Here is a 16,291-nt window from a genome sequence, read left to right on the forward strand (position 1 = left end):
AGAAAAAGGAAAACTCGCTTAGGGAACACATGCTATGTTACATCCAAGTAATAGGCCTCTTACATTTTTATCCTTTTCCATATCAAACACAGTAACGAATGCTTATTTCCTTACAGAAAATTCATGCAATTGCCTAGAATTTTAGCTCCATAATAAAATAATATTTCTTGTGTAGGGCTGGGGATTGGAGCCAAGAAGCAGCCCACCCTGCAGTGGTAAGAAAACATGTTACATTAATTTTGTAAAAATTTGTAAAACCTTAGTTAGAGTGACACCACTATAGAAGGCAAACCTTTAGTTTTTCTTTCTTTGGCTTCTTGCTCTTGTAATGAGTTCCTCTGTTGTTGACAAGCTCTACATTTGTTTAAAAGCTCTTGTAAAGTTGGAATCAGGGCTGAATTGAGCTGTTTGGGAGTGTGCACTGAAAGCAGCAAGGCAAGTGCTCGGAGGTCCTAAAAATACAGAAGTAAACAAACTTAACTAGCCTTATTTCAAACTCGTGTTTGATTAATCCTGTACACAGGGAGATCTCTGCAATATGCAGGGGCTTCAACATGTTCTGAACATCCAAAAGATCAAATACTAAATATACTTACACTACTGAAATTTCCCACTCACTACTAATACGCTGACCTTAACGTGGATCTGTCCTAAGCAGATGGCAGTACTGCGCTGCTCACTGTAGGACGAAATCTTTTGCTGGGTTAGAACATTTCTACGATTAACTGTACTGCGCTTTGTGTTACTTGTTTTCCACAATAAGCTGCCCTCCTCCCAGTTCTACGGTCCCCGCCATCCGCTTGTGTGACCCAGGTATGTATGCTGTGCACGCTGAGAAGGGACGGAGAATTCTGGAGAGCTCAGATTGCCGCTCTGTAAATTTACGACTGTCTTGTTGGTAGGGGTTAGTATTTCCAGCCCCACAGTTAAGCCAGCCTCCCACACTCTCACCGGGAGTCCAGCTTAGGCACGCAGGAGAGCTAACAATGCCCGCCTCTTTAATTAGAACCTGGCACAGGGCACAGAAGAGTTTCCATAGGAAATAAGCTGTCTCCTAAATGATGCCGATACTTGAACGGCTTAGAAAAGACTCACCCCGTTTAAAGTAGAGCTTGCTTTGGAAATTTCAACTCTCTGGTTGCTGAAGTCAGATTCTAGGCTTTGATATTGATTTATTAGATTTGTGATTAGAGTATTGATTAAGTTGGCACAGTTTGCTTCAGAAAACACCTGCCCTTGGACCTGTGAAAAGAACGTATTTTTTTTTAAACCACAAAAATTGGAACCGTGAAAACAGTATCCCAAACTGACATAACATGTATGACTGCATTTCTTGAAATAGAAATTATCGCTAAAAGACCACGTACCTTTAGAAGAAAATGGGTCAGAAAGGTGTATACAATGTTGTTGTTAAGAAAGGTCCTTTCATCCATCAGAATACATTTTATATATTCTGCAAAAACTGGATCTTCGCAGAGGAGCTTTACACAGTTCTTTGACATTGTGGACTGGTGAAGAGAGAGAGAAGACTGCAAAGTCACTGCGGGACGTACGGCACTGCGGTAGTGCTGTCTGCAACAGTTGTCTCAGCTGGAGACATCTAACCAGGCCCAGTAATGTTCTTAATTCATATTGGACCATTCTTACGGATAAAATTTTTTCAGGTCTGTCATGTATCACTAAATTGTACAAATGAATTATTGTCAATTATTATTTCACATTTTCCTTTTGTGAAGTTTATCCCAGAGGAATACCAGTTTATCCCGATCGGTATGTATGTGAAGGGCCAGTGTCTCCTAATCTGTGAGCCAAATACAGGGGCCTCTTGCAGAGGTGCGAAGGCCCCTCCTTGCAGTGGACACACGACATCCAGACTTAAGAGATCTCCCAACTTTTACTTCATCATACCAGCATTTACGCTACATAAAAAGCTGGAAATTCACAGAGGCAGGATGAAGTAGTTTTGTACACTGCCCCGACTACCATCCTGCCAGTATTGCGTACTGTGTGAGGTTGCTGCTTAAGTTTTTGCAGGACCTATGGCGTACTGGGAGCAAATACAATTTGCCAGATTTTTATACTTGATCTATCAGGTTTTATCAGATGACAGGCAACATAAGCAGAGGTATTTTCTATACAAAATACTAGTATTTTGAATGATGAAACAACACCCACAAGTTACAACTTATGAGTTAATCTCTGTTTCACGTTCATTGTGTTTTGCCTGTATTTCCATTCCATTAGTTCTCAGATTCACTGACTCTTACCTGAGTCTGACAAAGCTCAGTCCAAAGTTTGGGGAATAGCGCAAGATGAAGTGGCAAACCTTCATATGCAACTAGGACACCTGAAATTTTGTGAGAAAGTAAGTTACTGTGTGAGAATTTTGTTGGAGATACTCACTTCCTGATAAAATAGTATCAAGGCACCATATCATTGTGTAAGACTACATTCTAAGCATTTTTTATAATCAGACCTATCATCTGTGAATTTTTTACAGTACATTTAATGAATACACATATCCCTTCAGTATTTGTGTGAAATGTAAAAAAACTAAAGAGCTAGCTTTAGTTCTGGGCTTGTAATCAGGTTATTTTATTACTGTCTTATATTTTCAACTGGTCAGCTACAGCACTTAAAGCTTTTAAATACCTTTTTTTAAAAACAGCGTATAATTTTTAAAGGGTAATCATTATTAACCCAAGCACCATTGTTACCTACACCAAGACAGAGGGAAGGGATACACTGAGCAACACCAAACAACACACATTCCCAGTACGCTTTACAACTAACACAACCTATAGGAAGTAGTAATAATGCTAGAGTTACAATCAGGAGAGTGTGACAAACAGCGAGCTAATGGGTGATTCAGGGGATCAAAAGAACATTCTACTAACATTGCTCTTTGGACAAGATTAATTTTGTATGGTTTTATTTGTCTAGAATTGGTATTTAATCATAGCTGGCTAGCCACTTCTGTGGGCAAAGAAAACAAGCGGGTATTTTCAGAAGGTGGTTCATTCTGCTTAAGATATTTAAGAATGGGAAGATAAATTTCTCTTGGAAGGAATCTACGTCTCTCCACTGACTACAGAGGAAAATCTGACTATACATCTGATTTTTAGACAACTGAAGCAAGACGGCTCCCAGTCTGTGTGTCCATGGAGTAACTGTTTGTGTGACACTGAGGTTGATGCATCTGCACCTACCACATTGGGTAACTCGGCTTACCCTAGGGTCCATGGTGGTGGAAAACAAAACTTAACCCCCCCCCCCAAAGTGCCTTTGGAGTAGCACCTGGACTTAATGGGGCAATTCAAGGCAGGATGGTCTCCTGCAGAGAACCAGCTGAATGGCTGGAGTAGGCAGGCAGATAAAGCCATGAATGCCTTGTTCACACACCCAAAAAATAGGTTTACGTTGTGAACAGGAAGAAACCCAAATACTGGTGCTATCTACTGGTAGAACTGAAACAAGTGTCGGGTACAAACTACAGGACTGAATGGTTATAACCTTAATTAAATGTTGTGATGGCTCCCAAAACTATGGAGTAAAATAAACCCAGGCTGGGAACAACAGAACCAGTGCCATCTGTGGCTGTCTAGATGGTCATGTATGCTTCTGGGCAGATTGCCAGTTACTGCCATTAGCAGAAATGCTGAGGATTCAGGATCTGATCCAAAGCCATTTACAAACTGCCAACCAAAAAAACCAACCAACCAAAAAGCTTCCCTGAGTCCTGTATTAAACTCTAAATGTGCAAGGAGACTGAATTCTCACTGGTTGCCTCAGCTCCTTTCCGGACAGGCCTGAAGCATGACAGTCACGTAGGTAAGATCGCACTACATTATACACGTCATACGGTTTTGTGAATAAAAATAACATCCAGACCAATTAATGCAGCAAGTTTCACAAGCTCTGCTTTTTCTTAAAAATTCTGAATATAAAACTTAGTGGAGAAGCACTCACAGTTATCACAGAAAAAAAGTCCTTAGGCTGTTTAACCTTCATACTTACTCATTTTAACTAAAGTTTCAGTAAACTTTTCACAGTTGATTGCAACTCGACATAGTAGATGGATGAACTGATGATAAGAAAAGAAGTAGTCTAGCAGCATACGATCGTAAACATCATCTTTGCCCTGAAGATTTAAGAGAGCTTCATTTAAACTACATAAGCAACTGGACAGCAACCAGATTTCCTAAGCATCTAGCTTAATGTTACTGCACTTCTTGCCCTAAAATGTTTAATCAAATACTACAGGAAAACATGATGGGAATTTCCAGGTCTAACCCAGGCCAACTGTGTCCCCTCACCGAGCCCTTGGCAGGCACGATGGTAAGATCAGAAGAGGGATGGCAAATGCAATTCCTCCACCAGTAAAACTTGTATCATAGGATTCTGAATCAACAGACTGAGAAGATGCAAAGCTGTGCGAATACCACATCTTGAAGATGACAAGAAAAGAAAGCAGTAATTTTAAATTGTATACAGATACCTAAAATATATATATATACACTACTGCTTTTTAAATCATAATTTGTCAGTTACGATCTGTAGAAGTCAGAATTTTCTCAAGACCGAGCTTCACAAGCTTTCAAAGCAGTATTTTCAGGAATGTCTCAAACCAAATGATGACTATATGCCAAGGGGTTTGTCTGCCAGTATTTTAATATATTTTGGATGTATACGCTTAAAATGGCATCAGCTTCTGTAGACCAGATAGCCAAAATGAAATCTCAAAAACTCAGGCAAACAAATGCAGTCTTATACAAAACAAATGAATGAAAAATAAGCATGCAAAACCACAGGGAAACGCAACTGTGGATGTAGTTTTAGAGGCTTAAAAATCATCTGGTTCCTAATGTATAGGAATTCCTTGTAAAGTGTAAAATACCATGTCATATAATATGACGACTTTTTAAGTTCAAATATTTACATTATTTAGTGTCACATCCATTACCTCTGGATACATGGTGGAAAAAATCACTACAGATCATTTCTGGCTCTATACATTTTTAAAAAAACTTTGGTTATACAGGAAATTTGATGGTGCACAAGTATACACAGCATCATTTTGAAAGCTTTAAAAAAGAAGGGTTACTTACCCTACAGTAACCGTGCTTCTTCGAAATGTGTTGCCCACACAGATTCCCATCTACGTGCACATAGGCCCCATGTGCAGGAGATTGGATTCTTTCTGAATAGCAGTGTCCACTGGGGCTGTGCCTGCACCCAGTGTGTCCTTGCGACCACTGTACCTGAGGGCATAAGGGGTATGGCGGCTTCAACCACCACTCAATTCCTTCACCGATAAGAATCCCCTATGACAGGACTTGGAGTTAGCACAGGAGGAGGACCACAGAATCTGTGTGGACAAAGCATCTTGAAGAACCACAGTTACTGTACAGCAAGTAACCAGTTTTTCTTCTTCAAATGATTGTCCATACATATTCCTTTTAGGGTGGGATTCACCTTACCTGACTTTAGCTATCTAAAATCTAGTCATTTCAGTATTCCCTGCAGTCAGTGGAGAGAGAGAAACAGAGAGAGAGACAGACTCCTCCAGAGGAAGAGTCACCTCATCTGGACTTGGGTGTCTAGGACAGGAAGGAAGGTAACTGTTTGTCTCCTTCCGAGGGTAACTATTTATTGCCATGAACCATAGAAAGAGCTGGACACTGACTGACCTTTTAGATAGGCAAAGTTACGTGAGCTGAATCCCACCGCTGCTGCAACTGTAATAATGGGACGTGGCAAGTGACTACGAAGTAGCCCCAACAAAGCTGGCATCCCATCAGGAAGCCCACAGAAGGGAAAATGGAAAGTAAAAGACTTAAAGCCCTATACGGTATTTCAGGTACTGGTATTTTACCCAAACAATTAGTAGATTATGCCTCAGTCCCGGTGGAAAGGACTCCACTGAAACCTGGAGGATCTATTTAGCTGTCTGGTAACAAATCTTAACATACTTTGAAACCCATCTGAACAATCCCTGGGCGGTTCCTGAATTTTCTTTATAAATGCCACAAACAGATTGGACGATTATCAAAATGTGTGCTATGTTTTTTTTTTTCTGAATACAAGGTTCAAACTCATATCATGTCTGGAATATGAAACTGCCTATCACCAAGGGCAGGGAAATGGTGCTTCTGGAGTGCACATCTAGAATGGAGTATATGAGGACAACACATCTTGAAGAAGAATTATGCTTTGTTTACAGATAAAACGTAAATGCATTATGCTACTGGATTCTTATAATACTTTTATAAAAACGGGAAAACAGTAGAGAAATAGCTATTTATAAGACCATACGTTTACATACCTTGCTGGCTTCCACCATTGTAGGCAAGAGGCACATATTAAGTTCAGGACGTGGAGGACGAATATTGCTTTTTCCCCCTATTAATTTCAAATTTTCACGACATGGAAAATAAGGTCCAAGAGACACTGTAGTGTAAGTTAGGATAAAATAGGGATATATTAAAAAGGTCAATATTTGACATCAGCAAGGAACACGATAAGAGTAATAATAGCGTAAGAGAACTTCAAAATACAATCACTGAAATACCTACTTGGGATATTACTGTGGTGGTATGTACAATGATTGTGCTGTAGAAATGGAACCAGAGTATGTAGGAAATCATGAGGACTTAAAAGTACAAGCTCCTTGAGGACATCTACAAACAAAAAGTTGTTTTTGCTATTACATATTGTTATTTCTTAACAGCAAACAGTTTAACTTAAGGCTCATGCATTGGCAAACTCTTTCATATCGCTTTTGCTGCACTTAGTGTGCACCGTGGAGGCAGGCTCTACTGTGAATAGCATGTAAAGTGAACACCCCTGAGTCAGTCAAGATTCCCTTCACCTCTGCCACTGGGAGAAAACCTGCTCAGTGGTAGATCAATCACCAGTGAGAGGGGTGCCAGCTGGAAGAAAGTAGAAGCTCAGTAAAGTTACCCTCTTTCCTTCTTCTTAAACATTATCAGGTTTGATGCCTGGAAAACGTCAACCAGCAGCAGTCAGGAGGACAATGAGAAAGGCACTCAAAATAAGGGGAAAATGCATACAAATCACACAAAAAAAGGTCATGTGGACACAGTTTTAGGCCTTCATCAGCATGCATAAAAATGCAGATTATATCCATTAAATAGTATTAAAAAAGCCTTAACTAGAAAAAACCTAGACCTTTTTGAAATGGGTCTTTTAAAAAAGAAATCCATTTCATTCTACAAGCTATTTAAGCTTTACTTTTATTATTATACCTTCTGGAAATGGATCAGAAAAACGAACACTAAAAGCTGTTATTCAGACTAACTTGGTCACCATGCACCCTTCTGTGTGGAGTGCTACTTAATACTTGAATCTTAATGTAAGATTTGGGATTTGATTCTAAACTCGCTGACACCTGAATTCAGGAGTTATTCCTTAATCCTGCCCCTTATCAGGTAGCAAATTGGTCTCTCAAAACGAAGGCTGACTTTTTGTGCACACAGTCTGCATGCCTAGGGAAGTAGGAATATTAATTTTAACCTCACAAAACCAGAATTATTTAGAATAGGAACAATGGTAATATTGATGTATTGACAATATTAACAATCCCAATCTACAGAGTTATCTAGTAAGCATTTGCACTTGCAAAAACTGAATTTAAATTTCAAAGCAGGTAACTGCAAAGAACAGGTCCTTCCTGACTGTAGTTACACTATTATGACTTACCAATACAAGCGTTTCTAAGTTCTGGAGGACTATAGGAATTTAGCAGAGTTAAGAGCTTATGGGCAAATTCAATTCGCTCCTGCCACTGAATGAGAGCTTGCTTCACATCTGCAAATGCAAAAACCATAGAGATCTGTTTAGTTGATTTCTCAAAAGCTCATTAAATCATAGAATTTTACTGCTAAGAATCTCTTCTTCCTCTAGCATGATTTTAATCAATCTAGAAATCTGTTAAGTCTCACTGGTCTACTGCTATTAAATTTACTTAATCTAGTTTCATATTATGTCAATAAGTAATTTAATCAATTACAATTTAGTAACTGTTAATAATCATATCTCCTACTGTATGGGAAGTTTTTAAACACAGATAATCAACAAGATAAAATACTAGGTTTTGGGTCATGAAAATTAATTAACAGACAACAGGCATAATCCTTTGAAGAGTTACAATCAAACCTTTTCTTTGGAGATATGGACGTGTTGACTTAAGAACCGAAAGGAAAATAGACAGAAGTTCTACCAGGTCTCCAGTCACATGGCAAGCTGTGGCCTCGTGGTACATCATGTGCAATGTGTTAAAGGACTACAAAGAAAAAATGCCAAATTAACATACTTCTTGTCATTTCTATCTCTATCCTACAGGTACCACTTTTATTTTATTTTATGCTCAAACAAGATGTATCAAAATATACGGTGCTAGATGCAATCACAAAATTACTCACAGATAACAACATTTAAAAAGAATAAATCTGTATACAAAATTAGTGTATTTACTAAAAGATTCTTAAAAAAAAAAAAGAAAAGAAAAGAAAATTAAGAGTGGGGCAGGGAGGAAGGGACAGAAAGAGAGAAGGAAAGAGAGAGAACAAACGAACAACCAGGTATCTTCTGTAACAACCAAATGGAATTGTTGACCTGGACACCTAGTTCTGTTAACAATGAACAACAGGTAGTCTTGTCTGGGGGCCTAAACTGAAACTTGCCTTTGGCCAAAAGGCTGATTTTTGTTCTTCTTGCCTAATCCAAAAACTAGAGTATTAAATTTTTATCATGTGCATGCCAGAAGAAAACTGAATTTGTAAAATTTATTGTAACAATAACCCCTCTACAAGTAGCTATCACCCATCTCAACTCAAGAAATGAGCATTTTTGTGAGCACATCCAATACAGCTTATAGAGACAGACATTTAAAAGCAGCCTTGATTTGTTTTCAAGGTAAAAGCTTTGCATTAGTGGCTCAAAGTAATTACAAAGTTTTCACACATTTATCTAAAACCCAATAAGCAAAGCATAATTTGAGACACGGTATTTTTGTATACCTGTAATCCCAATCTTTCTGTGCCAACATACAAAGTGGCATTAGGGATGCGTAAGGACAGACATGGGTATGTGAATTTGGAGAAGAAAGCATAAGATTAATACAGATACTAGTCATTTTTCAAAATGCTGCTTAAGGACATATGCTATATGATTGTACATCAGATGAATTACTTCTCCTTTTATAACTAAAATACCTTCTGGGCATCCGTGATTTATAGAAATATTGGAAAGGAACAGCAACTCATTTCCGAACTGCAAAAATTCTAGCACAAGATGTAAGAAAAGATATTTAATCTGCTGGGATATTTTAAAGATAAAGAAACAGTAATCTCATTCCCTATAAAGCATTATATTGTAGTGAAGACAGAAGATATGTGGCCAACCCAGCTAAGTGGAAAACTTTTCTGGATATGACAACTCCTTGATGCGCTATTTTTCACCACGCAGAACACTTCCAGTGACCAAGTGAAGATGTAAGGCTTGGTAATTTCAAGTAATATCCATTTACAACTGGAATATACTATATGTGCTCCAGAAATGCATTTTAGGTTTAGTTTCATTGGAAAGAAATGTAATTTGTGTGTTCTTAGACCACTCCTTGCAAACAAAAGCAAAGTAGATAGGAAAGATAGGGAGAATTGCCTTAGAAGTGCCTCAGAGAAGTGTTCAGAAATATTAATCACAACTGCATCTGAGTATCCTTTATTTCTGTATTTTAACCTGTTGCCTTAAGACTTCTTAACTAGTAATAACTGTGTGACTGTGCTCAGCCATTCACTCCCAGTTGATCTGTAATGAAGAGAATGACACCAAAAAAGCATAAACTCACTCCTCTCAATATAATCTGTTGAAGGGTTTCCCTCTCTCTTGAGAAGCTGGCAAACATTTTCCTGATCTTCTTTTTACTACTAAAGAAATCTTACTAAAGACGACAGGGGAAGTACCTATGTGAAGAAAACCAAGACTGATTTCTTACTACTCATGACATCTCTTAGTAGTTGCAACTTCTTCAGTAGACCTACTTTACTATTATGAACCTCAGAGCCATTGTATCTACCCTTGATATACGAGATGACACAACACCTTTTTATTTCTTGCTCATCTTTCCTATTTAAGCTACATCCTTTTATAGCTATCCTACCAAATCACTGGTATCAACTAACCTGTTATCTTCATGCTATATTAAGATTTATATTGCCTCAAATTTACTCACTTAACCTCCTACATTAGTGTTTAGACATACAAAAAAAGTCCGGTAAATCTTTTTTTGTCCTTCTTATGACCCTTAAGATTTTAAGGTTTTAACATGTATGCCAGTACTTAACCAACATATTTCACATGATACCATACTAAAACAATTTAAAGCAAACACATCGTCAGGAAGGAAGGGATGACTTGATAAGAAAGCGAGATGTTTATTTTAATTAAATAACAAAGTATTTACCTCAGTCATCAGAATCAATCCTCTGTTAAACACAACAAGAAGTCTGTCTTCATCAGATTCTAATAATATTCTGAAGGCACTAGGAAAAAAATCCAAACGTTGAGAACACTGAAAATTACATGCCATCTTTTCATAATTCATACAAACCACCTTTTCATAATTCATACAAATGCTTAAAATTGTTATGCTCATACTGTATTTTCAAAAATAATCACAGAACAAAGAAACCCCAAAAGAACATAGTTATTCTCTTCATTCCCCCCCACGTTTTCATTAAAAAAAAGCCTCTGATGTCAACTGTCTTTATGTCAACTTCATGTTATCAAAAGTAATTTATGAACAGCCCTTACAGAATTATTTCCCAAATAATGTCTCCAAAAATGCTAAAAACTGAGGAAAATAATGTACTTCAAAAGACAGAAGTTTATGCCTGTGAAATGATATATTTAGATAGGTTCAGTTAAGCATACATTTGGACTTTTAAACGTATAAAAACATTTCTATCAGAGTATTTTATGCTTACAGCAGAACAGAAAATAAAGGATTATGCTAATGAATGGATCCTCTCAACATAACAACTCTTCCAGAGCGTTTGGGAAAATCTGATTGCACTCTATGACAGATGACTGTACGTAATCCCTTTAGGTAACACAGGCCATTTTTCCTTTTCACAGGAGTGTTTCAATGCATCAACAGTTGCATTTAAAACCCCAACACCTGACCTACATACACAGGCAATTTATAGTTGTACTGAAAATACCCAAGTGACAGTTTCAGATGTACTACTAAGACTAGAAATGAAAAACTATTTGAAGATACAATAAAGCTCTGTCCCCCAGGCACAATTTCTAAAAAAACCATTTCTGCCCCAAAATAACAAATGTCAACAACAGCAGCTGAAATTACTGCTTTGCCCATCTGGACTAATCATGGTAGGCTGAGAATGGAATTTCAGCTTAAATGCTGAATTAGAACATTGATTGATTTGGCTTTAGCTTTTTTGCAAGGGCTCTACTGATGCAATTTTGTCACAGTGTTTCTTTTTGAACCCTAACATCTTGGTTTACACCTGTTTATTGTAAAATATTTGCTTAGCTTCTGAATTTTCAGCTGATGAAACATTCTAAAATAAATTATATTCACAAAGAATGGATTTTGGAAAAAAAAAAAAAAAAAGAAAAGTTATAACTAACTTTCTGTTTCTTACTTCTGAATAAAAGTAGCCCCAAAACTTTTCCAAAAAGAATGTAAGAATAATAACACTAACTTTTATTGTAGTTCACATCCGGTAAAATATAGTTCTTATTCAAATAGGATTAGATTATTACACTACAACTTCACTACTAACGTACCTTATTAAAGTAGTCCAACAAGACCGTCCGTCCAAGCAGCGCAGGTAACAGCTTATGGTTGTTTTCTTAAATTGCTTTATGTCTTCTATCTCCTCCTCTCTCATGTCTGGTCTCTGAGCTACAAACAGTTGCATGAGGTTAAACAGCTCTTCTACTGCCTAAAACACACAAAAACATTAGGTTAGAGTAATATCTCTCAGTATGTTATGCTTTATATCTTATTGTGCATTACTTATTGTGTATTACTTCTAGTAAGTAACACATAGAACAAACATACGTAAGCAAATTTAGATGGGAATACATTTTTAAGCATTACAACAAAATTACAAAATCAGCAGACAACATTTTAACCTTAAATAATTAAAACTAAACCGTTCTTAAAAACTAAACTTCTGACATAGAAATTGTGGATATTTCTTATCTATCTTGAATGTAGTTTGCTTTCAGCCTTTGCTGAAAGTGTGGATTAGGACACAGATATTTGATAACCTTTCTGAACCTTAAATGGATGTTTTGATGCTTCCTAACAGCACAGCTCATTGCCACATACACACACAGACACACATATATATACTCCAAACTTCCTGGCTTTCCTTAAGGAATGTAGGGAGTCATCTACATGCTGCATGGGTGTGTGCATTCTCTGCTGATAATACTATATTCCAAGTAACAGAATTCAGAAAGCTGCTTATGCTAAAACTTGCTGAAGTCCCACATGCAGGGGAAACACTAAACATAGTGGAGTAACTAAAAGTCCCTTGCAAGACAAACCGAGACTTCCGAGGAGAGATGCAAACAATGAAAGCAGCAGGAATACTCCCCCCAGGACTGTCAGACTATAAATTTACTCTGCGAGCTGAACTAGAACAGAAGTTCAACATAGAAGATTCCATGCATCCTCCTCCTCTACATAGTGAAGAAAAATCTTTGTATTCTTTCTGTCCTCTTACACCTATGAAGGACCTCAAAGCAACATTCACAGAGTAATCATGCAAAAATGCATACTTTGCCTCTTAAAAACTTTGTAAGCCTGTTTTTTCACTGTTACACATGGACTATTTTAACTAGTATCCACTCTCTACTGCAGGAGTCATTATGTTGTAGAGCCAGTGCAACTCCCAGTGTACCAGTGTTTTGCAAAAGGTACACAAGTGTTCCCAAGGTGAACACGAGGCCATCCTCCATTTGAATGCAACAGGCTAAATCTTGGCCCTATTCCAGAAACTGAAAGCAAAGAAACTCACTGGGAATTCCTCCAACTTGGTGTGTTAGAATGCAACACACTTTCTTGAGACCACCATTAAAGGCTATTCCTTGTTTCTTACAACTAGACTGGCGTACAGAATATTGAAGAACAGTGGAAACACCAGTGTCTGCTTCCAGAAAAAACACATCTGCTCTGCAACTGCTACACAGCAAAGAAGAAAATCCAAAACAATCACCCCACAAAGTATAGTAATCGGATCTAAATACATTATTAATTACTTATACCAGGAAATCAAAATATAATTCTTTCACCAGTGGATACATTAAGTAAGTCTTTTCATCTTTTTCGTTAAAAGAGACATTCAGTAAGAGAGGAAATACTAACAATGAAACGGTACTCTTTGTTATCAATCTACTTACTCCTGGGTACTGACTGGCATGTGGCGTGAGATTCTTAAAGGCCCACTGGATATTCTGGTGAGAAGCCAACTGCCTCGTGAACGCAGGGGACTGCTCACAGCAGAGGCGCAGGATGCCATAGTAGGCAGGCAGCATCCCACGGTTAAAGAGCACCACATCCTGATCGTCATGGTCTGCGAGGATGTAATTGAAGGCAATGTTCTTCGTCACCACGGGATTCTGTACAATAAGGCGTACGTTCTCTGGACAGTCAACACACACATTATACCAAAAAGACAGCAAAGCCTGTTTGTTGTGGTTGGTGGCTATAGCCGGCTCAGAAAGTTTAGGCTGGAAAAGGTTCCATAAGTCCATGAAGTAAGTAGAAAACATGAGTTTCTCAGTTTTTGAGATCAAACAGTATGTCATGAAACTGAAGTAGGGCACAAGTTTTGTAGTGCCATGAACAGCAGCATCAACATATAGCTTAGCTCTTGAAAGAAGGCCAAGAAGCACATTGTAGACTTGATGAAGAACTACTGTAGTATCTGGACTGAGAGGCAGATCGCGTGTAGGGATGTGCAAAGAGCGGGTCGATCGGAACATCTGACGAAAGGAATTGCTCGGAATAAGCGACACCAAGAGATAGGCTGCAGCTTCAAATAAAAACAAATTTGTTACACCTCTGAAAATTACATACATGCTTAACAGCCATTTAAACAGAAGTTAAATTACAGTGTATATTCCATTTACAGATTTCAAAGCATTTTACAGAATCTGGTATTACTATATTCACACTAGAGATGAAAAAAAAATAAATATCAGAGTGGTAAGTCTAGCACAAAGCATGTTAAAAGTGGTGTTGAGATTTGCTTTCAGCCCTCTCTACACTATATTCCTGCCTGCTGCTTGGTTCTAACTCTTCTAACACAATGCATCCCATCACAAAAATACAAACCCAGACGTTTTCTGTGACTAAACTGTCCACTGCTTGATCAACAAGTCATTACCTCTTCAGAGATGTTTACAACTGGAGTCTGTTGCAAAGCTGTACCGCCAGTTTCCACATCTCCCTCAACCACAGAAAATGTATTAAAGTTCAGTGTGGCCTGTTACTGTGGAATCTCCTTTATAAAAAACTTTAGACACAGGAAAGGCTGAAAACGCGATCTGGCAATCTGACAGTGTGATTCCTGGCAGAAAAAAACAGAACCAGGACACCCTAGAGATGGGGAGAAACACAGGCTGCTTCTCCTTGATCCACAAGTTCAAAGGACTCAACTGAAGAATACTCTGTGAGGGGTGAAAGAAGAACATGGTCTACTCCTACCTACACTACAACTATGTGATGGACACTATGGAGAACCTCTTGGATTAGCTCTTTTTCTTCTTTGGGTTTTCCTGAATCTAGTAGATTACCCACATAAGATGAAGAACCTACTAACGTATCATTCGAGTTATGAAATCAAAACAGTTTTCATCAAAACCAGTAGCATGTCTTCATGAGGCACCACAGTTGTACTAGTATTTTAAAATACAGCAATTCTAAAACAATTGGAAAAGGAAAAGGCAAGCACAAGAGCATGTATTTCACTTGTGACAGAAATACCCCATACATAATAACTTGCTACAACAGAAGAATAATTCTCTTCAATTTAAATTAACTTACAAGTTCTCACTCTAGGATAGTTGTGTGCCAGAAGAAAACGTTCAACCCAGTTTTCCATATTTTGCAGCACCCAGCTGTGAGCTAGTTTATTTCGAGGTGTTTGCACAGCCAGCCAATCCAGGCACTGAGATGGGTTGTATTCAATGACCTGAAAGAAAAGGGGAAAAATTAAAAAGAATACATTCACCTTGGCAATATGTACTGATGGTATTAAAAAACCCTAGAAATAACTACTAAGACTTTCAAAATATTTTTTCAAAATCACTTCGGACTATCAAAACACCTGCAAGACTGAGATGGTCTGGCAGACAAAGAAAACCCTTATTAAGTTTCACTGGTTTGTGCTTCTGAATCTCGTGCAGAGCTTCTGGAAGTTCAATCTATGTCCAAGAAGTTACTCTACATAGCCTTTCTGCATATTTTGAGATATTTAAGAATTGAAATGTTAAGCACTTAGGAAACTGAACAATCTGATCTTTATAAACAAATAAATCTTTTTTTTTTAATAGCTAACAAAACCTTAACACCGAATCAGTATTTTTAGCCAAGTTACATCAAAAGAACATAAATGGCATGCAAGTATGTTCATATAGCTTCATGCTGAGGGTAACTATTATGGTTTTTATGAATATGCAATTTCAAGGAAGAAATTCATCTAGTGCTTTTCAAAGGTAATGAAAAGCCTATGGAGTGCTGTTGTACAGTTATCAAAGCCTTGCAGATAATAAGGAGAAAACATAGCTTCCTGTGCCTTTCTGGTTCTGTGTAGTTGAAAATTTGTTGACATTAGGCCAATAAAAGTAGTTTGGTCATTTGCTAGTTTTTAAAAACTGTTTTCTTTTTACCTTCAGGCCCAGGTGCCCAGACAAGGAAAAAGGAACTCTTACCTATCTAAGAAACCATTTGCTGGATTGCTGAAGTTGTTCCCAACTACTCTAAACCACCTGAAGAATATGAGCAGCTGACGACCAAAACTCTACTTATAAAATTTTAATCTCAATTTAAAAATAAACATATTAAGAACAATCTCCTCCCTTTTTTTAGAAATGACAAATTGATCTGTCAAATTTCCTTTGTAATAGCTGGAGGGTATCTCCAAGAAAAAGACTATCATTGTTCATTGTCTTCATAGCTCGATCACTTTTTAATGACTTGTAGAAACTGGAGTGGCTGCAAAAG

General features: G+C 37.7%; 1 protein-coding gene across 13 annotated transcripts in view; it reads right to left on the reverse strand.

Annotated features, from left to right (window-relative positions):
* The window catches only part of USP34 (ubiquitin specific peptidase 34), a 139,722-nt gene that overhangs the window by 1,224 nt on the left and 122,207 nt on the right, over positions 1 to 16,291 (reverse strand). For 9 of the 13 annotated variants that reach the window (XM_052784027.1, XM_052784025.1, XM_052784035.1 and 6 more), the window contains 14 exons: positions 15,113 to 15,260; positions 13,465 to 14,099; positions 11,839 to 11,996; positions 10,487 to 10,565; positions 8,179 to 8,305; positions 7,723 to 7,830; positions 6,576 to 6,680; positions 6,326 to 6,450; positions 5,109 to 5,261; positions 4,018 to 4,141; positions 2,268 to 2,347; positions 1,368 to 1,508; positions 1,096 to 1,242; positions 293 to 452 (listed from right to left, as the gene is read on the reverse strand). In XM_052784027.1, coding sequence (XP_052639987.1) covers positions 293 to 452; positions 1,096 to 1,242; positions 1,368 to 1,508; positions 2,268 to 2,347; positions 4,018 to 4,141; positions 5,109 to 5,261; positions 6,326 to 6,450; positions 6,576 to 6,680; positions 7,723 to 7,830; positions 8,179 to 8,305; positions 10,487 to 10,565; positions 11,839 to 11,996; positions 13,465 to 14,099; positions 15,113 to 15,260 — 2,290 coding nt within the window. The remainder of the gene's footprint in view (positions 1 to 292; positions 453 to 1,095; positions 1,243 to 1,367; positions 1,509 to 2,267; positions 2,348 to 4,017; positions 4,142 to 5,108; positions 5,262 to 6,325; positions 6,451 to 6,575; positions 6,681 to 7,722; positions 7,831 to 8,178; positions 8,306 to 10,486; positions 10,566 to 11,838; positions 11,997 to 13,464; positions 14,100 to 15,112; positions 15,261 to 16,291) is intronic. The other 4 variants (XM_052784033.1, XM_052784032.1, XM_052784031.1 and 1 more) reach the window with 2 other exon arrangements.

The sequence above is a fragment of the Harpia harpyja genome, chromosome 4 (genome assembly GCF_026419915.1).
Source record: "Harpia harpyja isolate bHarHar1 chromosome 4, bHarHar1 primary haplotype, whole genome shotgun sequence".
NCBI lineage: Eukaryota > Metazoa > Chordata > Aves > Accipitriformes > Accipitridae > Harpia > Harpia harpyja.